Consider the following 24,692-nt stretch of genomic DNA (forward strand, 5'->3'; position numbering starts at 1 on the left):
TTAACAGAACAGACACATTTTGACACAACTGACCTCATAAATAAATTTGGGACATCTTAAGCTTTATTGTCTTAGTACAGTGACCAGATTTATGAACAAAAATTACAAACAGACTCCTGCTCCCAATTTTAAGTGGAGTAGCCAGTGTGTTTTAATTTTGTACAAGGTTAAATTAGTCTTTTCCAATTTTGGCTTGTTTCACATAGTTTAAGGTTTATTTTGTTTATTTTATGTCTGTAAATCTGACATGCAGTGCCCCTTGAGAGTATGTAAACCATCTAGGGATGGTCATTATTCTTCTATGAAATGTTAAAATAAACTTATAAAATGAATAATTATGAGTTACATTACATGTAATTATTTAGCAGATGCTTTTCTCCAAAGCGACTTCCAATGAACTCTTATGTAGTGTTACCAGCCCACACACCTTATTCACCAAGGTGACTTACACTGCTAGATACACTACTTAACACACCTGAGTCTACTAACCTACTTGGTTTGACCAATGTAACTTGGGGTTCACTTATTTTTGCAGCTGCCCTACTTTCCACTGCGCACAATTTCCTCTAAAGCAACATACGGAATCCGGGGTCATTACACACCTCTTGTGACAGATAAAGAGTTTTTCATTAAATAATCATTTAGGGGTAAAACTGAAGGACACAAGGGTTTTCCAAACTTTCAAGTAGAATTAAGGGTCTGAATATGTCTTTGTCTGATTGGCACGATACATTACTCATTTTTTTTGTCCACTCCACTTCATTAATCGATACATTTTTCTTGCCAGTTTAAAGTATAACGTTCAACATGAAAACAATTGCAAGCTAAGTGTGTGCACTATGTGGTGATCTGTTACAGAAGTGAGCAGGACAGAGTCTTATTTCTCTAGACCACTTTATAATTCCCCATCGTCTCACAGCAGCCAGTAAACATCAGGGAATAGGCAAAAAAAGGCCCCTATTCTGCATACACACAAAGCCCCTTGACCCACTCCTGTCACGGGGCAGACAGGATGCTCGTTAATTCTGAGTTTGTTTAATTAATGTAGCAGTAAAATACAGTCTGTTTGGGCCTGTGTGCAGGGAGGTATTAGTTGCGCTTCAGTGGCCACACGCCGAGAACGAGCAACGCGCTGGTTATTGACATCTCCTGCTGGCGTTCCTCTCACTTGCTAGGCCGTCACGGGTCAATGGCTCTCTTCCATTGGGACAAGCGAGCTAAGTATAACAGTTAGGAAAAACATGTTAACAGACACATTTTAAAACTCCCCTCAGATGCATCTCCATGACAGTCCAAGACTGACTTAATTACAGCATACGCAGTCTGGGACACGAAGCTCTTTTGCATACTCCAACATGGGTAAATGTATCTTCATTAAAGAGAGGAGGGGGAGGGTGTTACGTTTATGAAAGTTTAGCCATTTCCCCCCCCCAACTCTCTTTATATTTACAGTCTCGATTTCCCTTGCCTGTTCAGATCCCGGATTCACTGATTTATTTAGTAGGCAGGGCTTGGTATCAATGTGGGGAATTGCATGTTTGATAATTATATGGAATAAAACGTAGTAATGGGGTAAACCTGAAAAAAGATATCACTGTCAACATGTGAGAAAATTAAGTTGATAATTACAGAAGAATTGTGTTTCCTCAATCCACATATAAAATGGGTTTAGAAATTCAGGGTAGCCATACTGAATCATTTTAGATTTTAAAGAGCTTTTAGAACCCTAAAAAGAATTTAACAAGACAAATTTAATACTGTCAAATGAAGAAAATTGTTAAAGTGCCATACAGCAATACTGTACCTTAAATCTGCTCCATGTCTATTTTGGGGAGACTTTACATATGAAAGACAAGTATGTTCAATGTCTATTTATAAATTGATCACAAAATAAAATAATTTCTGCTGTATTACTCATATTTAACACAAGTAGTAAACATGGGCAAAAGGAACCCCTGATAATTTAACAAACAATTTCAAACAGTGCCTTGGCAGACAGCATCACTGACATTGTAGTTGAAAGGTTGAACGTCAAACCAGGGACACTTGAAATCACAGATGTTCATTTTTGATAATGACACGGAATCGCATATAATTAACTATAAAATTGTGGAGAGCGGAATGTTTGCTAGGAGACCATGAGCATCCTGGAAGAGTCACAATAATGCTCTGCGTTATGCATATGGTGCTGGACTACAGAAATGGGCATCATCTAGTGTGATGTATATTTAGTTTCTAAACTGCTGTGCTCTACAGTAGGCATCCAGGTTCAAGTACCCACCTCACCATACTAGCCCTCTGCAGCACAGAGGACAGGGGAACGAAAGGTGTCCCCTTTAACTCTGTGGGTGAGATGACTGGGGACCTCTTCCCTTCATTGCCACAGCAGCGGTCAGCCAGGCACCTAGAGGGCTGAGGTAAACTGGAGGAATACTACGCTCACCGCCAAGCATCTTCGTTACACAAGAGAAGCGTACAGCCCACTTAGTAAAAACCGGGCAGCTGACAAAGGGCACAACCGTGGAGCCGTTCCTGCGTTCGTCCGCCCAGAGTTACCTTACGTGTGCGTATCAACGGAAATATAAGGTTTCAATTAAGTGGCGTAATAATGGTGGGAAAAAAAAAATGGCAAAAAGTCTCATTGAATAATTATATTTTTAAATTGTCCGTGAAATTCAAGTTCAGTCTTATGTGTTGCGCATGATGCCGTGTGTGGCTAAGTTGATACACGCTATAAGTAACGACTGCATACGAATAGCCGATACTGACAAGAATAACTTTTAAAGCACAATGATTTTGAAGGGTCTCTTTGGAGTAAAATGGAATTATTTACTGGAAGGATGCAAATCAAATTAGTACAGGACACATTTACATTACGACCGTCCCACCGAAAAGGCAACGCTCTTTAGCCGGGGCTTCGAGAAGGCAACGATGTAGCCATCCAAATGAGGTATCACCGTTTGAATTCCACAGCACTCCTTGCCCCTTTGGCCCTAAGCGGAAAGAGAGCTCCCCTCTCTGCCTGCTGTCAAGAGTGTAAGTGGAAACAGAGCAAATGAACACACATGATGGGGACGCCCAGGATCACAGCAGGTCTCCAAAGTGTCCCCGGCTCTTTGATCAGCCGCGGTTCACCTCCGTGTTGGGCAGCAGCGGCCAGGGGAATATGTGTCACGTGGTTGGGGAAGATCTTGCCCAACCCTTGTTCTCAAAAAAGGGTTAATCATATTTAACAATATGCACTCTAACCCCATTAATTAAAATTAGTTTCACATCTGCCAGCAGGGTCTGTCCCTCATTACTGTGGAATCTTATTAGAGGGCATACCCTTGGGATGGCCGCAGCATACTTTTTTTTTTTTTTTTTTATTCCCCGTCTCTAGCCTCATCTATATGAAGTCCTTGTCTTAGTTCTTCAAGTGAACGGTTGCATGACTAAGGAAGTGCCTGTTCAACACAAAATTTTCTCAAGCCAATTAAGTCAAATGTGCATTTAAATAATTTGGCACTTGAAAATTACAGTTATCAAAGGCATACAGACAAGAAAGACAACTTTTTTTTTTTTTTTTGCAAATGTGAAAATAGGGGTAGAAGAAGAAATAAAGACGGGGGGAGGGGTGAGCTTACTTTGTTCTGGCCATCAACCCCAAAAAAATTATACAGTAACAAAGACTTGAGGTGAAGATGAGCCAAGTGTCCATTTCCAGGGTTAGTGAAATTCTGTACATTAAGAAAAAGGCTCTGTAGTATTTATCTCACAGTCTTCCTCAAAATGAGGAAAGATCCTAAAACTCAATAATAAAATTCATAATAAAAAGCATAACTACATTTACATAATAAAGTGTACTGTCCGTGGAGTCTAGATAGGCTTGTGTCACGATGCCTGAGACGATGCAGCCGTAGCGTGGTACGCGAGCTGGCTAGAAGAGAGGCGAGTCACAGAAGGTACAAGGCCCCTGCAATATGCGCTTGATCCAGTCTGGGTCTGGGAAAGGTTAGAGACAAGAATTTCAGTTAGTTGTGCCTTCCTGACTTAGTACCAGGAAGAGAAAAAAAAGAAAAGAAAAAAAAACTGCTCGTCTCCACAAACTTAAGTGCTTCAAGAACATCCATCCAAGGAAAACTAAGTCAATTAATTATCCGCTTCCTGCTTTTACAGAGCATTTGAATTTAGTGACGCTGCAAACAGCAATCCAAACACTTTTGACACAATGAAAGCTCGTCCTTTACAATCTGAAAGCCTGCCTTGGAGCACAGAGGATTAGCTCCCTACCGCTCCCAGTTCAAACAGGCATCAAACGGAGGTAGCGCCAAAGCCGTAGGAGGGGAGGAGGATGCGCACCTTCAGGCACGGGGTGTCTGGCAATGCTGTCTTGCAGAAGGCAGCGTCTGAACGTGAGCGTTTGACAGGCCTGGTATGACAGCACGCACCTAGAAGAGAGAGCGCACACTTCACACTCGCGGTATCATTGGAGCTGTAAAAGAGCATAAAGCACCTGACTACAGAGCACAGGGGGTGGGGGCTGAAGGGGCGGTGGGGGGGCTGGAAATATCAAGGGTGGGAAAAAAGTGAAAGAGAAGCGAGATCCTGCACAGCCATTAATACACATTACAAACAAACAAAAAACAAGACATCTGGCGTCAAAATGCTGCAGGTTCCTGATCATCTGAAATGTGAACAAAGCCTGTAGACGACTGCAGTTGTGTGTGTTCCAACACTTAAACGACAAGCATGAGAGAATGGGAAGGAGAGAGGCGGCAAAGTCTGGAAAAGGGGCAAAAAATAAGAACCGAAATAATACAGCAAAGCAGCAGATGAAGCAGATGAACAGTTTACCGGCTGAAAAATAAGTGGGCAACATATGCATCCAGCTGATTATAACAAAAGCAATTACAGTCACACTGTACAAAAAAAAAAAATGCATAAATAATTTAATTGGCGCTTTGACACATTTCTAACAGATAGAAGCACCAAATCCTGATAATTAATTTCCCTGCCTTGACTGCTTCGTTATTTTGGCCGCTCATATCAAACTAAGTTTCTGGCACAGTGCACGTTTGTCGCCTCTGCTGTCCAGTAGTGAAGTATATATCATTTAAATATTTGTATTGCATGAACATAGGCCAAAAATTGGTAAAGAACACATGGAGTTTTGAGCAATCACAAAGCTGCCAACATGTAGAAATTAATTTTCTTCTGAAGCGCCGGAGAGAAAATGTCACATGTGGCCATTCAGGAACCGACTGTCCTGGACTGTAACTCTTACCTGAACTAATGATTTCCTTAAATCAAATGATAAGGTTTCGCTACCAGTTATGAAGTTATTCAGCAAGCGCACAACAGGCCTGGGCCACATCTGGAATTCCTGCTATAAAAGACCACAACGTACCACAACGGTTAGAGTTGTCACTTCAAAAGGTCATGTGTTTGAATCCCTACTCCTGCTATAGTACCTGCTGTGAATTTATACAGTAATACTGTAAAACCCCTATTTAACGCCCCCGGGGCATTACATTTTCCAAAAGGGGGCGTTTATTAGAGGTCATATGGACTGCAATTACCCCAGATATGATTCTGAAGTCTTTCAAAAAAGTGCGGGATAACAGCAGCCGTGGATGGGTGAGAGGACCACTTGTTCGGACAACTTTCAGACGGCGAAAGCGAAGAATCGGTGGCAGACTTCAATGGTTTTGACCCAGATGAACTTCACGTGAGTGAAATGTGCTTGAGAACGTTGCCGGGGGTAGTACTGGTCTTGCCGGGTGTGAAATTTCGGACTCTGAATCTGACCACTCGCATGCGACGGATGTCGGGGAGGTGTCGGATTACGACAGTCCCGGACATAAAAAACCAGCGGACTATCTTTGTTGTTTACAGTGTGTAAATGTGTTAATACGGTTAAACAGTTGTCAATGTCAGTGTTTTTCACGGAAGTTTGACATGTTCACATAGTTATTAATGTGTTTGTGGATTGTTTCATGTTATGGACTACGGAAGAGAATGCGATTTAAAACTTGGTACTGGTAAGTTTTTCCCCCCCCCATACTTTTCTGCCAACTCGAAAAAAAATATACCGGTATTTTCAAAAATGGGTGGGGGCGTTAATTAGGGATTTTACGGTACTCTCCTGTATAAATGTTTAAATCATTGTAAGTAATACAGGAACCCAGCAGAGTTGCCTTGGTCAAAGGTGTCAGCTAATTTATGGTTATTAATAAGAATAATAATAATGAGGTCACTTAGCAAACCCCTTGGTGTTTCACAGAGAATAACCAGGGCAGTAATAACAGCGTAAAAGTGTTTATAACCGTTGAGGATGCAAGTGAGGGAGAGGTACCTTAGCCACATGTGTCCGTTGCTACACACTGCTTGTCTGCGGTCAGTGAAAGGAAGCACCTCCTTGCAAAGACTGCAGTATTCTGGAAAGGTCTGCTTGTTCATCTTCTTTAAGATGTGTCCAATGAGGACCTAAGAAAGAAAAAGATCTCAAATGTCACCTTAAAACACACAAGCTCTTCGGGCACATCACATGCCGTCTTGGACCCAGCCAGGTCTTGCAGAGCGCAGTTGGACAAATTCTCATGAACCCACTCACATCCACCATACCAAGTCAACAAACGTCTCGGTCCAGTTTCTCACAATCATCTCAGACGCACCATTGGAACCAGGTGTGTCTTTAACATCCCAGCATCCCCGAGAACTACTCGGACCTTAACCATTTCAAGCAATTCCATTACCCTCCCCTCACTGCTTCGTGGTTCAACACCTGCTCCTATACTTTCTTCCTTTTCTGAAACTGACCCTAACCCCACCAAAGAGAAGAGGCCCAAATTTTCTGAGCCGTTTCATCGATTAACGGCGTGCTCATACCGATTACGCTCAATACGCTTTACGTTTATTTTTGTTGCAAAAAAACCAACACCAGAACGGTACAGGAGTCTTGAAATATGTTGTGCAGTCACTTTTTGAATCATGCTTGAACTTACAGTTAATTATTCTCTAATTACGATTTGGCTGTAGGCTCTTGACACTCATTTGCTGGAAGAGCAGCCTTACCCTGGCAGCCCGGTCCTCATAGGTGGGGTCACTCATAAGGAAGTCACACACACCACGGGTGGGGATGCTGGTATTCTGAGTGATCCAGGTGTGCAGGTAAACCTCCCCCAGCACCCTCTTCATATGCTCACGTGTCAGGTGAGACTCCACCGCCTCAATCCAAGCAATGACCTCACTCATCTGCTCCTCCGAGGCCTCGCTCTCGGCACCCCGTAGTAGTCCCGTTCCCTCCGACGTCCCGGCGGCGGAGTCTTCTCCGTCCTCCTCGCTGTCCTCATCCACAACGAACACCTTGATGTCATCGTGCGACGGCAGCCAACGTGCCCCCGCTGGGGGTTTCTGCAGAGACTGGTACAACACGCGGAACAGGAAGAGCTTGAAACGCCACAGGTAGGTGGAACCCGTGCTGTGCACTTTGTCGTCCAGTTCCTCCAGTAACATGGGGGGGATTCGCCTGTCACGCAGCACCTTCCAGCGCACCAGATCCAGCAGGTCCGTCTGCTTGAACAGATTTTGGATAGCGGACTCCAGCAGCTCGGCCGCCGCGTCGTCCGGAGTCTTAAGCGTGACGAACTGCACCTGATACGTCCGAGCGACCAGATGCTGGCCGTTAGTCACCCCCTCCGTGGTGACCATGGCCAGATAAGCCCCGTTCGGGCTGACGGCAATTCCATGCGTCCTGCAGCCCTCCACACCCCTGGGCAAGTTGATTTGCTCCTGTTTGAACATGACAGCCACGTCGGTGAATATTGGCGTGAGCTTCTTGACGACGCCGTTCGCCGAACACGTGAAAATGGAGCCCCCGTAGCGACTGGCGGTCATGGAAGTGATGGGCGTGCAGTGCAGTCCGGTGACGTGCGAGTTGTGCACGTTCAGGCCGGCCTTGGTTATGAGCAGAAGGCACCAGAAGAGGTGGCAGCCGCGCGCCGCGACCACCAGGCTGCAGTTGCACTTCTGGTACGGGTGGAAGAGCGAGACGCACTTGATGTTGTGCACCGGGATCTGGTCCGTCTCCTGCCACAGCACCACGGGCTGCCTCAGGGTGAAATAGCCCTTGACGGCCTTGACGTTGACGGGAAGGATCTTGACGGGCCCCACCGAGCTGCCCACGATCAGGCCGTTCATCCTTCGCCCGCTGTGCTCGTACTCCCACCAAGCGAGCACGCTGGGCGCGGATACGCCCGACTGGATGGTGTTGCACGAGAGCACCGAGTCTCTGCCCTGGAAGGGAAGTTTAAACTGCCAGATGGCCAAGTCCCCGTTCTCCATGAGCACGGCGAGCAGAACCGTACCCACATCTTTGCACTCGTTGTTCTTCTGGACCTGCTGCGTGGAGCACATGCTGGACCACTCCATGCGCACGGGGTTCTGCATGCGACGGCGCCGCTGCAGCTCCGACGCGTCCTCCGCCGAGCCCGACGCCGAGCAGTTCTTCTCTTCCAGCATCTCGCGGTACAGCTCGGTGAGGTCCGCCAAAGCCACCCACTGCAGCCGGTTCAGATTCCCGTAGACGGTGAGGCGGCCGTCTAAAGTGAGCGAGGCGAGCAGGCAGCGGCCGTTGGCGTCGCAGCCCAAAGGAGACCAGCTGGTGTACCTGAAGCCAGTCTGGGGCAGCTGGCCTCCGGCACCGGGATTTCTGTCCCCATCCTTGTCACTGGACAGTTTTCCCTCATCCTCCAGTCCGTCTTCGTCCAGGCCCACCTTAGCGAAGGGCAGATTGAAAGAGAATAGAAATGCAAGAAAAAGGTTAGAAACATCTCAGACACACTCAGCCACTGGTGAAGTTACAAAGATCTGCAACAACAATACATATACACACACACACACACACACAGACTGTCTCTCTAGCAAGTCAGATCGCGTACCGTGAGCTCACACACACCGTCCGGCACGGGGATGGAGGTCCACTGCATGATGAGCTCCTGGCTGCAGCTGTGCACGTCGCACAGAATCTCCATTAGAGAGATGTTACTGGTGCTGGAGGCCGACAGCCGGTGGTCTTCAGACCACGAAAGCGGCTCCAAGCCGCTCACCGGACTGGGAAGCTTCACCGCCGGCTCCCTCTTCACGATGGGTCCCTGTCCGAGCCAAGGGTCTGACTCGTGCTCGGACTCGGTGCCGGGTTCGGCCTCGTCTCCGTCGGTGGAGCGCCGCGGGCTCGAAGCCGCCATTTCCATTGGAACATAAGAACGAACGCATCCAGGAAGTTGCGTCACGGTGGGCGGGACCTCGCTGCTCCTCGCGAGGGCACGAGACGGCGGGCGCCGTACTAGTCAGTAAGTGGCCGTTCGCTTTTCCGTCTGATCGAAGGAGTTACGTGGAGTGAAAAAATGGTATTTTGCGCGACACGCGGACGGCTCTGTTCACTGATATGCTCCATGTATTTGAAATACTGCTGTTAGACCCCACTGGAAACCTCAGTGAGCCTCATGTTACTGCTGTGTGGTGGCTAAGGCTAAGATGATCATCATGTGTGGGGAACTACTGGACCATGATAAGTGTCCACAGACTGTCCACGGCACTGTATGCGAAATGATACCGTTGTCACGCAGATATGGTGATTTAAGGAGGCCCGGGGCACATGGCCAGCGCTCGCACGTGCGGTGCAGTTGTGTGTGTGTGTGTGACTGCCTCCTCCATCCGGTTCCTACTTACACACGTTCACGGGAATCCCGCACGTCTGGGTTTCCGTTCTCTACCCTCAGCTCTCTCCTGTGTGTCAGCTTGTACAGGTCTCGAGCTCTTTGTTTGTGTGAATATTTAGACATCATTCATTCTGTTGAAATATTACCGATATCAGACCCCCCCCCCAATCGCCGCTCACCGACGTATCATCATGTGTGTTTTTACAGGAAAATGTCCGAAGACACGTTGATTCTGAATGTGGCGACAGTCCCATCGTTCCACTCGGGGAAGCGGCCGAGGACACCATACAAACCTTCAGACAAATGGGTACTTTACACACTTTCATCACATTATTCGACTAGCGTATTATATATTATTAGTCCTAAAAAGCTCGTTCATGATGTAAATTGCATAACTTGCAGCTATAATTATATTGCTGTGGTGTATCTTCTCTGGAATGTCTGCTAAGATCGAAGACTGCGATACATTGGTATTTTTTTGAGTGTCGTAAAAGCGGAAAACTTGAGATAATATATGAGGGAGTTGTGCGAATGTCGGTTGGGGGCGGAGCCGAGTGCGTGGGGGCGGAGCCGAGTGCGTGGGGGCGGGGTCAACTGTGTAGGGGGGGCGTGGTCCGTCGTTTGATTGACAGTAGCCACGCGCGACTTTTTGGTTACTGTTGGGGCAGGAGGGTTCCTCGTAAATCCCTGCCGGGGAATTCGCGCACGCAGCGTCTGAGCACGTTATCTGGCCACGCTTGTGTGAAATACAGCTTCCCTGACCTAATTATTCAACTTAGCCGTGACGCTGATTGTGTCTGAAGTATTACGTCAAGCAGGAGGGTGCGCACGTGCGCGCGTTCGAATGGAGCGGCGTGGCGCGCGCGGGGTCCGGCCGCAGGCAGCGTCTCTTTGAGCTCTTTTCCATCGCTGGGGATACAGATATACATTTACATTACTTACTGTCCAGTACAGTATTGCCCTGTGACCACGTGAGCAATAGGTGTCCAAGCTGTGTTACAGCACAAATAATAATTTAGCCTGAAAGCTTTCGTGATACGTTTCAACAATGTATCTGGCTGTTATTTTCATGTTTTTGCGTTAAATGTAGCTGCTTGGACATGCACAGTTTTTGTGTTACTAGTCTTTACTTTAATTTTGCCATAAGTACAGAGAGAGATGATTTGTTTACGCAGGATCCACTTGCTGAAACCACACTGCCCCTGCTCTACGTTTTACGAAACGTCCTTCCCCCGGTATCCTGCACATGCTTGCGAGTTTTGATCACTCCTACTAGTGTAGACTGTAGTCCAGTTTTGCCACCTTTGGGATGGACATTACTCAGCAACACACCTTTTAGCAGCGTTTCCCAAGTCCCGACTTCTCTTGTACCCGCAACAGCAAAACTCCCTCTGTTTTCGTTTCTATGATTCTTGTTGCTTCCTGGATTTATTGGGGCCAGTGCAAATGTATAACATAGAGACAGCTGGTAGTTAGTGGCAGGGGCGTAGCTACATGGTGGCCACGGATGGCCAGTGCCCCCCCTGACTGAAGCTTGGCCACCCCTGTTGTGCGAAACACTCTGACCACGCTGACGGGTGACTTTTTTTCGTCGCTCAAACTTGTAAGACGCGCACAGTGTGCGGCGCTATTAGGCTGAAGAGCTGCGAACCGCCCGCACGGCGCAAACCTCTGTGTAGGAGGGAGGAGTAGGAGCGGGAAAATTCAATTTCGGTACCGTTACTGCAGCCAAGCCCAGCGCAAGTGCGCAACGCAAAGGGATACGGTGTTCAGGAGGGTAAAATCAGTATACGCTTATATTATGAGCCTGTCACTGTTTTTTGTAAGTAGCTATTCAAATTAATAATAATAAAAGTGTTTCTTGATAGGTGTGTTTGTCTGAAAACTGTGTAGAGAGCATGCAAAGGAAAGTACTTTGCTTTTTTTTTTTTTTTTTTTACAGATTGAGGGCCATACCCACACACACACACACACACACACACACACACACTTTCTGAACCGCTTGTCCCATACGGGGTCAAGGGGAACCGGAGCCTAACCCGGCAACACAGGGCCAGAGGGGGAGGGGACACACCCAGGATGGGATGCTAGTCCGTCACAAGGCACCCCAAGCAGGACTCGAACCCCAGACCCACCAGAGAGCAGGACCCGGTCAACCCCGCTGCGCCACTGTGCCCCCCCTTAGACCCTCTTAGGCTTTTCCTTTTCCTCTTCCTCACCCTGGCCAACGGACACTCACCCCTTATATTCCGTGTGAGCCCCCATAGCAGTTGAACACTTAAATCACATTTTACCCACAATTCTCAACTATTTACAATAAACCCATTTTCCCACTCAAATATGGCACTTCCCAGTAATGCAGGTCGTTGCAATACATTGTTACATTCTAAGATGGAAAAATATTTGTTGTACTGTTATTCCCACACAGTGGGTGGTATATGATTAGGGCTGGAGTTGAGATACTGTACAATAATACTACGAAAACCTTTATTTTTCAGCTTTGAGATGTGTCCCATTTGTATAAATTATGAAGTGAACTGAGGCTTGCCATATCTATAAAACAGTTCTAACATGGATATTACACCATCCTGTAGGGGGCGATATACAGTTTTGTTTATTAAGACATAAGTTCTCAGGTTTTTAAAAAAATGTACTGTATATAACATTATTAACAGGTATTCAGTCATTCAGCATTTGTTTGATTATTGAAAATTATAACTGCCACTAACTTCAGTAAGTCATCTCACCAATTTTTTAAACATAAATTCATGTTATATACCTCTCTCAAGTGTGCAGAAGCAATATCCTCCCAGGGACTTCAGTGTTGATCATATTGGTCAGATTTCATTTAAAAATTGCTCCTGCAGTTGCATGTGATTTTCGTAATTCATTTTACAGCAATTACATAATATAGCAATAATAAACCAGTAGGTAGCAGAAGTGTAGAAGCATTCAGGGTTTTGTTTGGAGCTGCTGCCTCTGGACTCAGAGGTCCTAGGTTCAAATTTCACTTGTTTCTGTAGCACCTTTGAGCAAGGTACTTACTCTAAATTGCTCCAGTAAAAAAAAAAAAAAAAAAAAAATATACAGCTGTATAAATGGGTAAGGCATTGTAGGGAGCTTAATATTAAGTCACACTAAAGACAAGCGTCAGCTGTTATGAATGAATGTGAAAATGTCTGGGTAACGTGTGGCTTAATCCTTTTCCTTGAAAATTAAAGCTGCTATATTGGACATTTGTATTTGCAATCCTGCTTGCTTATTAATTTTTTTTGCCATTTCCAACTCCATCCATCCATCCATCCATCTTCCTCCGCTATCCGGGGCCGGGTCGCGAGGGCAGCAGTCCGAGCAGAGTCCTCCAGACTTCCCTCTCCCCGCACACCTCCTCCAGTTCCTCTGGGGAAACCCCAAGGCGTTCCCAGGCCAGCCGGGAGACGTAGTCTCTCCAACGTGTCCTGGGTCTGCCCCGAGGCCTCCTCCCAGTGGGACATGCCCGGAACACCTCCCCAGGGATGCGTCCAGGAGGCATCCGGAACAGATGCCCGAGCCACCTCAACTGGCTCCTCTCGATGCGGAGGAGCAGCGGCTCTACTCCGAGCTCCTCCCGGGTGGCTAAGCTCCTCACCCTATCCCTAAGGGTGCGCCCAGCCACTCTGCGGAGGAAACTCATTTCTGCCGCTTGTATCCGCGATCTCATTCTTTCGGTCATGATCCAGAGTTCATGACCATAGGTGAGGGTAGGAACGTAGATTGACCGGTAAATTGAGAGCTTCTCCTTACGACTCAGCTCCCTCTCCACCACAACAGACCGGTACAATGACCGCATTACTGTGGGCGCCGCACCGATCCGTCCGTCAACCTGCCGCTCCATTTTCCCCTCACTCATGAACAAGACCCCGAGATACTTAAACTCCTCCACTTGAGGGAGCAACTCCCCCCTAACCCGGAGGGGGCAATCCACCTTTTTCCGACTGAGAACCATGGTCTCGGATTTGGAGGTGCCATTTCCATCTCATATTGTGATATGAATTGTGTCATAGTGCCATGTGCTACTAACAAATTTGTAAGCTGTTCTTGTTGTACTTTTCAGAGGTGAATTTGCCTGCGTGGTTCTAAACTAGCCATTGTATGTGACCTTTTTTTTTTTTTTTTTCCAGAAAAAGAGAAAAGCTCAGAAAAGAAAAGCAGCACAGCTAACGCCAAAGGGTCCTTCTGCCAAAAAGGTGGCACACATCCCTGAGAACACCTCTGATCATGTCCACCAGACCCTACAACATGATCGAGCCCCCAAACTCACTACCAAGGACAAAGACATCAGCAAAGGGACTTTACCAGTTTCAGCCAGGAAGCCAGGGAGTACAGAGAAACCCAGCTCAAAATCAGAAGGAACCCCAGAACTCCATAAGAAGAGCCAGCAAGAAGACAGAAAAGGAGAGGATAGGCCTTTCATCAAGACCTCTTCCCTGTTCAAAAATAACCCAGATATCCCAGACATTCACAAGTAGGTTGTTTAATGCATATTAATTTATATCCAACTGCTTAGTCATCACTGAATTCCAGAGCAAGATTTAAACTGCTGGATATTTTTTACTGGAGATGAACTAAACATTAAGGTTTAGGCTAAATGCTGAGCTCAAGGGTGTTACAGCAGGACATCTCCAGGGACTCAAACCAATAACCTTCAGGTTGCAAGTCCATGGGATTACTCATTAAGCTACCTGCTGCCCAAAAACAGGCTGTAAATACAGTGGCCAGGCCGTCAGAAGATCTTTAATAGTCCTGCACCAGGCCTGCTCGTCGGCTGTGCAGCAGAAGGAGCAGTCCTTTCTGTTTGCTGATTGTTGAAATAATTTTAGACAATCCCAGTTATTTGGGGAAGATTATTTTGGAATCTTCCAGGAGGAGGTGCTGGGAGGGAGGAGGAATGCTGTTGATACCATGTGGATTTCGTTACCTTCTGTTGCTGGCTCTGACTTCAGGCCTGCGGTGACCCAGCTGAAGGAGACAATGTTCACAAGTGACTCCTTTGCAGATCTGGAGCTACATCCACATTTGGTGAGTGATGCACTGCTTCTCTCCCCTTGCTGTCTGAGGGAGTTCAGCACAGGTTTTCAGTACAGGTCTGGTTGACAGTTTCTGTCATTAGTAGTACGAGGGTTTAATCCGCTATGCTGTTCCTTAAAGGTGTAATCCTTCATTTTCTCTTCCCACTTTTTGTTCCTTCCTTTTTGGATTTCACAGTTACTGAGCTCATTTACATTTGGTAATTTGGCTGGCACTTTTCTTCAAAGCAACTTACAATGTTAAGATATCTATAATTATTTACCCATTTACAGTAAACAGCTGGGACTTTTTTTTACTGGAGCAATTTTTGGGGTATATACCTTGCTCAGGGGTACTACAGCTGGAGGTGAGATTCGAACCTGCAACCTTTTGGTCCAAAAGCAGAAGCTCCAACCACTATGTCACCAGCTGCCTCCTGTATTTCAAGCTATTTATTTATCAGAAATGCACAGTTGTTATTAATGCCTGTGTAAAGAGAATTAATGTCAAAGATATATTGGCATACTGAAACTGCTATTTGCTTAGAGGCAAATCTAAATGCAATGTAGTGAAGAATTTATTATCAGTACTTAAAGTATTACAGTATTAAAAGTTTTATGTAATAATGCTGGGAAAACATATGCAAGAAAATTGTTTGCTCACTTACAGAAAGACTTTAAAGTATCTATCCTCCAAATACATACAAACTGAAAGATATTGCCAGTATAAAGTAAGCAAAGTACCAACTCATAAACTGAAATGTTAAAATTGTTATTGTTTGTCGAGAAGATGAACAATATGCTTACTATAGCTAAAGGACACTAGTGCTTTACTATGGTAGTTTCATCTAATTCTTTATTTCACTTTACATAATTCCTTGCTCATTGTCTGTCTTTTGGCTCCCTTCCCAGGTGTCTACTCTTAACAATGTCTTGAAGGTGACGAGTATGACAAGGTACATTATTACTCCATGAAGCATTATGTAAACCTGTTCCGTATGAAATTTTGTCCTGTTCAGTTATTCTGGGAACACAGAAATAAAGTAGCACGCTTTAGCTTATGTGCATCACACAACTGTGTGTTTTGGATCATCAACTGGAAATTGTTTTATAAAGGTTGACCACTGATGGAAATAACCTAGTTCATTTTAACCAAATTTCCACCTTCCTGCTCGGCTTGCTTACCTGCAGTGTCCAGAAACGGACCATTCCTGTACTCCTGGCTGGAAGGGACGCGGTGGTGCGCTCCCAGACTGGCTCAGGTAGGTTTGGACCATACCGAGATTAATCCAGGGGTTGTGCAGATTTTTCATCTCTGATCATTGCTCCCAGTAGTTAATCTTTTCCTGCTTCAGAAAAAGGCAAACAGGAAGGAAAATACTGTTTAAAATTATTTGACGTCAGAGGAGGATTGTTCTTTGTTCTTTCCCTCTTTGTGCTGTTCTAGGCAAGACCTTGGCTTATGGGATTCCACTGGTTCAGTCTCTACAGGCAATACAGCCAAAAATCAAGGTAAGGCAGTCCTTTGAATTAAATGTACGTGTGCCTCTTGTGTGTTCTCGTGCGCTGTTGGTTTGAGCACAGTCTGTTTATTCAAACTTCGTGATGAACGCGACGCATTATTAACCATTCTTACGTATAGTAGTGGTCTACCTCTGAAGTCCCCCCCCCACCTGACATTCAGCATCTGTTGATGCCAAACTCAGTCTTATTAACAGTAGGTAATTTAAGAACTGTGGGGCGGGGGGACAGATGATCGTTTCTGTTGACTGCGTCTTTCCATACTAGTGAGCCACAATGCAAAAGGCTCCTTGTTGCAGGGAGAAGAGAACACTACTTTGATTAAACCGAACAGCAGTATCAGCTCTGCCCAAGTAACCAGAGACACCCAGACCTGCTCGCTGGACGAGCAGCAAGAAAACAATGCTTTTAAAAGGCTTGAATTATTCACCTGCCCCATGTCTTTTGTATGTTTTTTATAAATAGTGACAGTGCATCACTAAATAAAGCTAAATACCCAGTGGGGCTGGATTGGCGGGCTGTAATAAAGAACACTGACAGATCTATTGTCGTCTCCTGAAGCAGCCTGTCCCCAGTGAAGCAGCGTTGAAGTACTGACAGCTGTCTGGCCCACCGAAAGGCAGACAAGCCTGCGTCGCTTGCGTCTGCTCTGAGGCCTTGCAGTGAGCTTTAACCCAAATGAAGAGATGGCGCGTTTTCATGTCAGCACAATTGTTGCACGGCTGAGCTGAGATTCGCAAACAAATAGGAATAACACGCATCAAAAAATATTTGTAGAATAAATCATTTTTTGCACAATGTTATTTTCTTTTGCCGCTAATCTAATTAATAAATGAATGAAGGCATTATGTCGCATTGTTAATGATCCATGTAGGCTATTAATATTTTAGAAATGTGTAGCGTATCACTTTTTTTTTCCCCCTGTTGTTTTTTTTTCTAGCGAGCAGACGGTCCATTTGCAGTCATTGTTGTCCCCACCAGAGAGGTATGAGAATTGGGAATGATCTTACCCTCCCCCTTTGCATTTCTGTTGCACATTTCAGAAGACACAACTGGACAGCACCTAATTTCAGCACGCAAAAGTCTTTGAAATGATTCTTACAATTTTTGTAATTGGTTCCTGGGGAAGGTTTTCTCCTCATTTATTAATATGTTGGGAACACTAGGAACACTATACCTAAAGGCACCATCTGTACATATTATTGGTGTTCCTTCCTTTATTTGAAGCCCCAGCATTGCAAGCACAGTGTTCAGTGTGTCATGCTTTTTTCTTTGTGCAGGGGCACTAGGTGGTCTAGCAGGATGTTAGTGTATGTTCCCTTATGACAGAATGCAGTGGGTTTGCTGCCCACAGCTCATGAGTTTATCGTTGTGTTCTGTAGCTGCTTCTTTAACGTTCATTCATTCCTTCCTGAACACTTAACAGCTAGCACAACAGAGCTTTCAGATCATCCAGAAGCTACTGAAGGTGAGCCTGCATGTTGTGCCCATCTCAGTGACTTGGTTAGATCTGGCTTTAGACCAGGATTTCCCTTCTGTTTTGGACCATCGAATGTTTTTGTCTCATTTTATCCATCTTTGTTCTTGTGGGGTGTTTTTGTGCTGGACCAGCCCTTCACATGGATTGTACCTGGAGTTCTGATGGGTGGGGAGAAAAGGAAATCGGAGAAAGCCAGGTCAGGTCCATCACTGGATGAATTTCAAAATGGTTTCGCTATATAGCACTTGGTCTCCACTAAACTTTGTTTCACGCTGTAACTAATACAGGTATGTTCATGTCATTTTCAGTGAACGCATGTTGTGTTTTTACATATCAAACTGAACTCATAACGAATTATTGGGCTCAGGTTACGCAAGGGGATCAACATCCTGATTGCCACGCCAGGCCGACTGGTCGACCACATCAATAACACCCTGAGTATTGCCTTCAGTGCTGTCCGCTGGCTTGTGCTAGATGAGGCAGACAGGTAGGTTCATGCCCCCAGGCTCTGCTCATGCTCCTTGTGATGCCATTGCTATGTAATTACACACAGCTTCATTAGCAACTTGACCTTCACTTCTGACGATCACCACTAGCATCAGAGTAGTCATTACCATGCTGGGCATATTTGCATATCAAGGAAGACCTTATCTGGTAAATAAACGGTTTACCACTTATGCATAACATTTTTTGGTGTCTTGCAGAAAGATGCAGAACACAAATGTTTTAGGTCTGTTCCATTAGTTGTAGAGTCTTTGAGCTGCAGTGACTGTGTGTCTGAACAGAACTCTGGACCTGGGGTTTGAAAAGGACCTGACGGTGATCCTGAACGCCATCAACACCACCAGCCCATGCAGGCAGAATGTGTTGCTGTCCGCCACACTTACTGAAGGCAAGTTGTCTTGGCGACTCTCGTGAAGGGTCGGTGCACGTGCCGGCTCCTACATCAAAGCCTTCCCAAGGGCTAATTTGTTCATGAGCTTCCCTGTAGGTTTGTTGCCTCCTCTCTTCACTATCCTCCCAGCTTGTTGTGTTCAAAATGGCACTTTGTTGTCAGATGGCTGTATGCGACGCTAATGTGCATTTCGTCAGACCTCTCCGGGGATCATCTGGCATGCACCTTTTCTTTTTTGATTTACTGGGATATGTGACCATAGAGAAATTCTCGGAAGCCTTTGTTGCTGCAGAACATGCAGTTGTTTTAAAAAGAGCCTGTTGGTATTCATGATAATGGCGAGGATGATGGTGATAGCAGCGATAGGGGTTTGTGCACCTTTGCGAGAGTGAACAGGCTCTCCTGCTGGCAGCTCCCCAGCAGCCTGGGGAGGACTACTAGTGCCCTCCAGGCTCCCAAGTCAGGGATTACAAGTGGTTACTACCTGTGCAGCGTGCTGTTAGCTGGGCATGCCTGATAGGCAGAGCTCTCCATCAGAGCGGGAGTGTGTTTCCGCGCTCAATACTTGCTCAGGGGCACTGAGGTTCGGGCAAGAGCTGGGACTTGCCCACAGAGACACCTCAATTTGCCTTCAGCAAGAAGGCAACGATTTTCTATGGGCAAGATAAACAACCTTCAGAAGACTATGCTTTAGAGTACTGTGGGTAAAGACCCCTGACGGTGCACGCTCCTTCTAAGAGACACAACAATTATCTCTTTTTGTCTCGCATTCTTTCTCAGAATTCTGCTGATTGCTTTGTTTGCTTGTGTTTTTGTTTTCCGATCGTGGGGGACACAGGTGTCTCAAGACTGGCTGGGATCAGCGTAAGGGACCCGGTCAGCATCCACGTGGGTGAGGGTACGGAGGAGTGTGCCGCTGCGGTGCCACAGGCCTCAGGCATACCTCATGGCTTTGCCGTTCCTGAGAAGCTCAAGCAGTACATGGTATTGGTGCCCAGCAAGCTGCGACTGGTGTGCCTGGGAGCGTTCATCTTGGGAAAGGCCAAGGTGGGAGATGTCCACAGTCACCCAGCTCTCTGTGTGCATTAGTATTTACTGTGTGCATTATTGGTGTTTACAATCAGAATGTTGTAAAGGCAGTGTTTTGTGAGTTTGTGTCAGAATATTTTAAGCATATAAAAACCGTTGATTTCTACCCTGGTGAAGAAACTGAATAAGACGGCAGAAGTTGGTTAAATTTTTGCCAGTCAAATTTTATTTTGTTTTATTTTCCTCTGTTTCCCAGTTTGAAAAAGGCCACAAGCTTATTGTGTTCCTGTCAAGCTGCGAAGCTGTGGAGTTCCTGCTGGCACTCTTCACCACAGTTCTGTGCAAGGAAGAAGACCTCTCTCCCTCATCCAGTCAGCCAGCGCCTCTCCTCTTCTACCAACTGCACGGCAACATGATGCAGGAGGTGAGTGTTTCTTTGTATGTACTTGTGTGTTTGGAGGGTGGTTTGAGATTTAGTGTGTCGCATGGGCAGCGTGGTCCGACTTACCACTGCTGAACCCACCGGTAGCTCCATGTGAGTACAGTTGCGGTTGGCTGGGTGCAAACGAGGTCTGGGAGTCCTGTTCTGCCAGCTGTTGGTAAGCAGGCCGTGCCCGGTGGCGGTGCCAAGGGAGGGCCGGTGGCTCAAGGACCAGGCCTCCAGTCACCCTTGCCTCGGGAGCACTAATGGGCCTGGACCAGGCCTGGCCATATGGCACTTCTGGGAGGCTGACCCAGGAGGCTGGCACATGCCGCTGGCCCCTTCTCCTTTGATATTGGAGAGGACGGGTCCGAATCAGGCCTGCCACATCGGGCAGCGAGGCGGCGTTATGGATGTGTTTGCTAATGGGACAGCGCAGGCCAGGCCTGGGATTTCTGCTCCAGTGAAGGGGTCTGCAGGAGATGTACAGCTGTTCCAGTTCGGAGCAGATTGCTCTTCACTAGTGCTGATACAGTTCATTGTGTGGCTGTTCTCCTCGCAGGGGGCATGCATCTTGTGGTCGTAATTGAATGTGCTTGAACAGTAACACCTTTAGTACAAATTTAGTTTTATTTTATTTAAATAGCACTGCTTTTTGATTTAACACAATGGAAAAATTATTGCAAGTGTTGCTGTTATGTGATTTGAAATGTGCTCTGTGTTCTAATCGCTACAGTCCATATGGTGTAAACCCTAACACCTTTGTGCACATCGAAAGTCCATGTTTGTGTGTGTGAGAGTGAGATTTGCTCTTAGTTCTAACCACTGACATACTGATTTTAAGTTATACACATTTTTATAGCTACATATGTGTTGCTGAGGCAAATTGGGTTATGGACTAGGTTTTACAGTTCTCCTGGGAATTTAACTATTAATATTTATCATAAGCTCCTTATCCTTAACTCCTACACCACCTGCTGTCACATTATTTGTTTCCAATTTTTATGGTAGAACAGTGTTAACAGGTACAAAGTTCAACTAAAATGATTATTGTATCGACTAGTTTGTATACTGGTCATATTCCTTTAAGATCATAGGGACTTGATGGTCTTTGACAGCTGTAATTTAGTCTTTTGAGTGTTTTTATTCATTGATATTTTTCAAAGAGATGTTAAATGCCAAGAAAGTCAGAACACAACTATCAAGGTAAATTTTTAGATTTTATTTGAAAATTTTTAAATGATACAGCTAAGTATATCAACAGTACTAAAGAACTTCAAGTCTGACTAAAAGGAAAATGTCTCCAGGATGATGTTTTAAGCACAAAGACTTGTTTGTATGGTTCAGGAACTCACACTACAAATTGTAACAGCATGAATGTTTGTCACAAGGGGATATAACCATGACAGCAATGGCATCATCACACATGCTTGTTGTAAGATCTTCATTCTTCATCGCGGCGATGCTCCTTTTTCCTATAGGAACGAATGGAGGTGTTCAAGGAATTTTCTCAGTGCAAGACTGGCATTCTCCTTTGCACGGTGAGTTTGCTCTAAAAAAAAAAAAAAAAAAGAGTGGGGGGCTGGGAAGGCAACAAAATCAAAACTGAGAGGACGTCCTTTCAGTGTAGGTCAAGGAAAAGGTGGTTGCCAGAATCCATCAGATGATGGCGCCATGTGAGGACCAGCGTGGTCCTGCGCAGGGGATGGGGTGCACGGGGGTAGCATTCTCCCACACCCTGGCACATGGCCCTGCTGGCTCCTCATCTAGCCCATACAGCCTTTGCTTTTTACGGCGTGCTCCTACGGGTGCTCGAAGGCTGCGCTGAAATCCCACACTAATACAATATGCTCTTCATCTGCCACTAAGAATGATGCCTTAAGATTAACACAAAGTCTTAAGTCATTTGTACAGCATCCACTGAAGTACAGTTAACATGGAAACCCCACAACGGAAGGAAGAAAATTTAGTATACATACCAGCATAGGGTAAGTATTCATTATGGCACTTAGACATTCGTACTGAAAACATTTTTAAAAAAATGCAGGCCTGGTGTGAACAAGTCATACTCTCCACAGCCTGAAAGTGGAACAAAGTCCCTGGCTGGCCCTTGTTCTTTGCCCTCCCCCAAAGTCCCCCTTTCACTAGTGACAGCTGCCGTGAAACAAACTCGCGGAGTAGAGGAATGATGTGTCAGTGAAAGGTCCTTTAGCGTGTGCTACTAATCTGTCACATGCGGCTTGTTTACCGCTCGCCCGCTCGCCCACTGGCCGTCACTGCAGCCGCACTGTAATGGCGACAGATGCTGACCCACACAAGTGTGAATCTTCCTGTTTTTTTTTTTTTTTTTTCCCCTGCCACCAACTTGTAAATTACAGTTTTCGAGAAAAATTAGACCTGATAAAAACCCTTCAGAGCTCCCTCGTTGTCACCTGGCCGCAGCGTGAACAATTGGAGGTTTGTTGGCGTTGATCTAACTTGGCACTAAGGTTTCATGAAAAAAAAAAAGTCTTCTTTCCTTCTAGCCTTTGTACATCGAGGTTGAGCTGGGAAAAGCTGGGGCCATTAGTCTTTCTTGAGAGATTTGGTGTTTTCACCCACTCTTACAGGTCTTACCTCACCTTGCAACAGTTAGGAGCACAACAGATATGTGTACAAACAGCTTTAACTTCACATATTACTAGCAAATGCTTGTTGCACAGAGTGTTTGTCGCTGTGCATGGTAACCCGTCCTGGATGATTCAAACGTGAAAATATATTCATTAATTTTTTAGGTTAATTCTAAATTGCATTCATTCATACATATTTGGAAACACCTCAGGGTTGCAGTGCTGTCTCTCTTTTGGAATCCACACATACAGGTAAGAACAATTAAGATTTGCCAGTTAATGCGAAACACATCTTTGGATTGCCGGAGGGAATCGGAGCATCAGAGTACATTGTGAAAAGTTATATATGTGTTAAGTATTTACCTAGAAGTTGTATCAAGACTTATGGTGGTTTTGTAGGAGCAGATTAGCCTGGAACTTAATCCGGTTTCACACTGAGAAAGTCATGAGTAAGAGGACTAAACTGAACTCTTTGAGATGCCTTGTGATTCGCTGCTTGTTGAAGGTTTTGTCAAGTCATCGGATATTACGGTAAAAGCTTCAGCACAGCAGGTTTTGTACCGGTAACCAGTGAGCAACGTCCTCATTGGATTGGTGCTATTCATCACGACAGTTGGTATGCCATGAGTCTGTGTTGCAAAAAAATAAGCAAATGTAGCAAAATTGCTGCATGCTGCTCTACCTCTCTCCTTTTTTCATGCTTGGGTTATAAAATGTACCATCAGTGCCATCATATTTTTTTTCCCATTGCATGTTAAGACACTGGTATTTGTAAATTTTGCATATTTTTACCTTTAGACAAATGTAAACATATTTGCTCTTTTGCTGGTGCTTTTATTAAGAATGATTTATGTAGAAAATATGCTTACATGTTCCCCATTTTTGTAGCTTGATATTTATAGTGAAGAGATTTGCGTTACGCATGTTGTTAAAGTGTGCTGGCGCATGTGAGGGTTGTAGTACTTTATGGGTTGTGTTACCAGCTGTCCTAAGACATAGAGATGAAGTAAGGTTGTATTTGTTCCTGCGAATGCTGTCTTAACATGCGGGCCACTGTATTATGATCATGCAGCAGGCTTCTTCCTCCTAAGCCCACGCTCTCCCTGTCCTCCTTCCATTGACTCCTTGTGAGCTTTTCCCCAGCCTAGGCTATGTTCCCACAGGACATCGAGCCCCCGGGACGTTGGGTTCGGCCCCCCGCCCCCACTCCCCAGTGCTTTGACATCTGTGGAAGTGCTGCTCGCATTGCAGAACCTGCCACTGTAAGGCACGCTCACCAAAATGTAGCAGTTGCCTCTTTAAGTAATTCACCTAATGCAAAAGGTCGCACAGCTAGTTCTTGTCATCATCCCTCTGTCTTCCTCCTGCTCCTGCTTCCTGGCCACCTGAGCCAATCGCCTTCCATTCTCACCTCCTTCGCCACCCATTTTGGTTTGCAATCTGTCGCCCAGGCACTGGGGGGCGCCACCCTGCTGCCAGTCTTCTGCTCGGCACCGTAATGACTTCTGGCAGTCCTGGAAGCGTGATGAAAGGCAAAAAGTGAAGCGGTGATATGATGGGGTAGTTTAACACCCTCCCGTTCTGCCCCCACCTCGTTCCCCCTTCACCCTCGTGTCTGGTCCAGTCGCTTTGCAAGATCCTTCAGTGAATAAATGAGTCGTTTTAATCCGACTGACAAGCTGGCATTGCCCAGGCCTGCCCTCCATCTGCACAAGCGGCCAGCGCAGCAGCAGACCCCAGGCAGCCTGACGCGCCAATCCAAGACTCGGCTTATCCTGGCTGCAGCTTCAGGGACAGAAGGGTTAGAGCTCCATGCAGCAGCTCCTTCACTCCACCAAGAGCTATTTATACAAAGCAGAGATTACCATCCACAAACTAATAAATGACCACAAGGAATATGCACAGCACGTAGCGCTTTCCTGCGATGGGTCTTTGCGCTTCAGTCTGCGCTGGCTCGCGTGCGGTTCATGTTAAACCGGCCTGTGCAAATA

General features: G+C 45.8%; 2 protein-coding genes across 5 annotated transcripts in view; one reads left to right on the forward strand and one right to left on the reverse strand.

The window, feature by feature from the left end:
• Positions 1-426: 426 nt before the first annotated feature.
• On the reverse strand, positions 427-9,239 carry LOC108938668 (general transcription factor 3C polypeptide 4-like). 2 transcript variants are annotated; one of them, XR_003798282.1, is made up of 6 exons: positions 8,922-9,239; positions 7,057-8,757; positions 6,338-6,468; positions 4,342-4,430; positions 2,282-3,984; positions 427-1,217 (listed from the first exon to the last, which is right to left on the reverse strand). XR_003798282.1 is itself a non-coding variant. In XM_018759485.2 (5 exons), exons 1-5 carry the CDS (start codon positions 9,231-9,233, stop codon positions 3,920-3,922), a joined length of 2,298 nt encoding a protein of 765 aa, XP_018615001.2. In that variant the 5' UTR covers positions 9,234-9,239; the 3' UTR covers positions 1,909-3,919. The 2 variants fall into 2 exon arrangements, 1 of the variants encoding a protein (XP_018615001.2); XM_018759485.2 differs by lacking the exon at positions 427-1,217 and having other exon boundaries at positions 1,909-3,984.
• A 29-nt stretch (positions 9,240-9,268) lies between these two features.
• Positions 9,269-24,692, forward strand: part of ddx31 (DEAD (Asp-Glu-Ala-Asp) box polypeptide 31) — a 31,318-nt gene continuing 15,894 nt past the window's right edge. The window contains exons 1-15 of one of the 3 annotated variants that reach the window (XM_018759310.2): positions 9,269-9,332; positions 9,909-10,008; positions 13,862-14,205; positions 14,684-14,759; positions 15,659-15,702; positions 15,938-16,008; positions 16,194-16,258; positions 17,208-17,252; positions 17,694-17,735; positions 17,879-17,943; positions 18,115-18,234; positions 18,533-18,639; positions 19,481-19,689; positions 19,928-20,095; positions 21,574-21,633. In XM_018759310.2, coding sequence (XP_018614826.1) covers positions 9,913-10,008; positions 13,862-14,205; positions 14,684-14,759; positions 15,659-15,702; positions 15,938-16,008; positions 16,194-16,258; positions 17,208-17,252; positions 17,694-17,735; positions 17,879-17,943; positions 18,115-18,234; positions 18,533-18,639; positions 19,481-19,689; positions 19,928-20,095; positions 21,574-21,633 — 1,512 coding nt within the window. In that variant the 5' untranslated portion in view covers positions 9,269-9,332; positions 9,909-9,912. Of the gene's footprint in view, positions 9,390-9,501; positions 9,789-9,908; positions 10,009-13,861; positions 14,206-14,683; positions 14,760-15,658; positions 15,703-15,937; positions 16,009-16,193; positions 16,259-17,207; positions 17,253-17,693; positions 17,736-17,878; positions 17,944-18,114; positions 18,235-18,532; positions 18,640-19,480; positions 19,690-19,927; positions 20,096-21,573; positions 21,634-24,692 lie in introns of those variants that run through there. The other 2 variants (XM_018759311.2, XM_018759313.2) reach the window with 2 other exon arrangements.

The sequence above is a fragment of the Scleropages formosus genome, chromosome 17, assembly GCF_900964775.1.
Source record: "Scleropages formosus chromosome 17, fSclFor1.1, whole genome shotgun sequence".
In the NCBI taxonomy this organism is placed as follows: domain Eukaryota; kingdom Metazoa; phylum Chordata; class Actinopteri; order Osteoglossiformes; family Osteoglossidae; genus Scleropages; species Scleropages formosus.

Bases quoted from the DNA above. Each gene is read 5' to 3' on its own strand.
- LOC108938668 (XM_018759485.2), bottom strand. From the start codon at position 9,233: ATGGAAATGGCGGCTTCGAGCCCGCGGCGCTCCACCGACGGAGACGAG. The intron at 6,469-7,056 runs GTAAGGCTGCTC...TTTCTTTCTTAG, and splicing joins ATGAGGACCGGGCTGCCAGG to GTCCTCATTGGACACATCTT. The intron at 4,431-6,337 runs GTACCTCTCCCT...TCTCTCTTCTAG, and splicing joins AACGGACACATGTGGCTAAG to GTGCGTGCTGTCATACCAGG.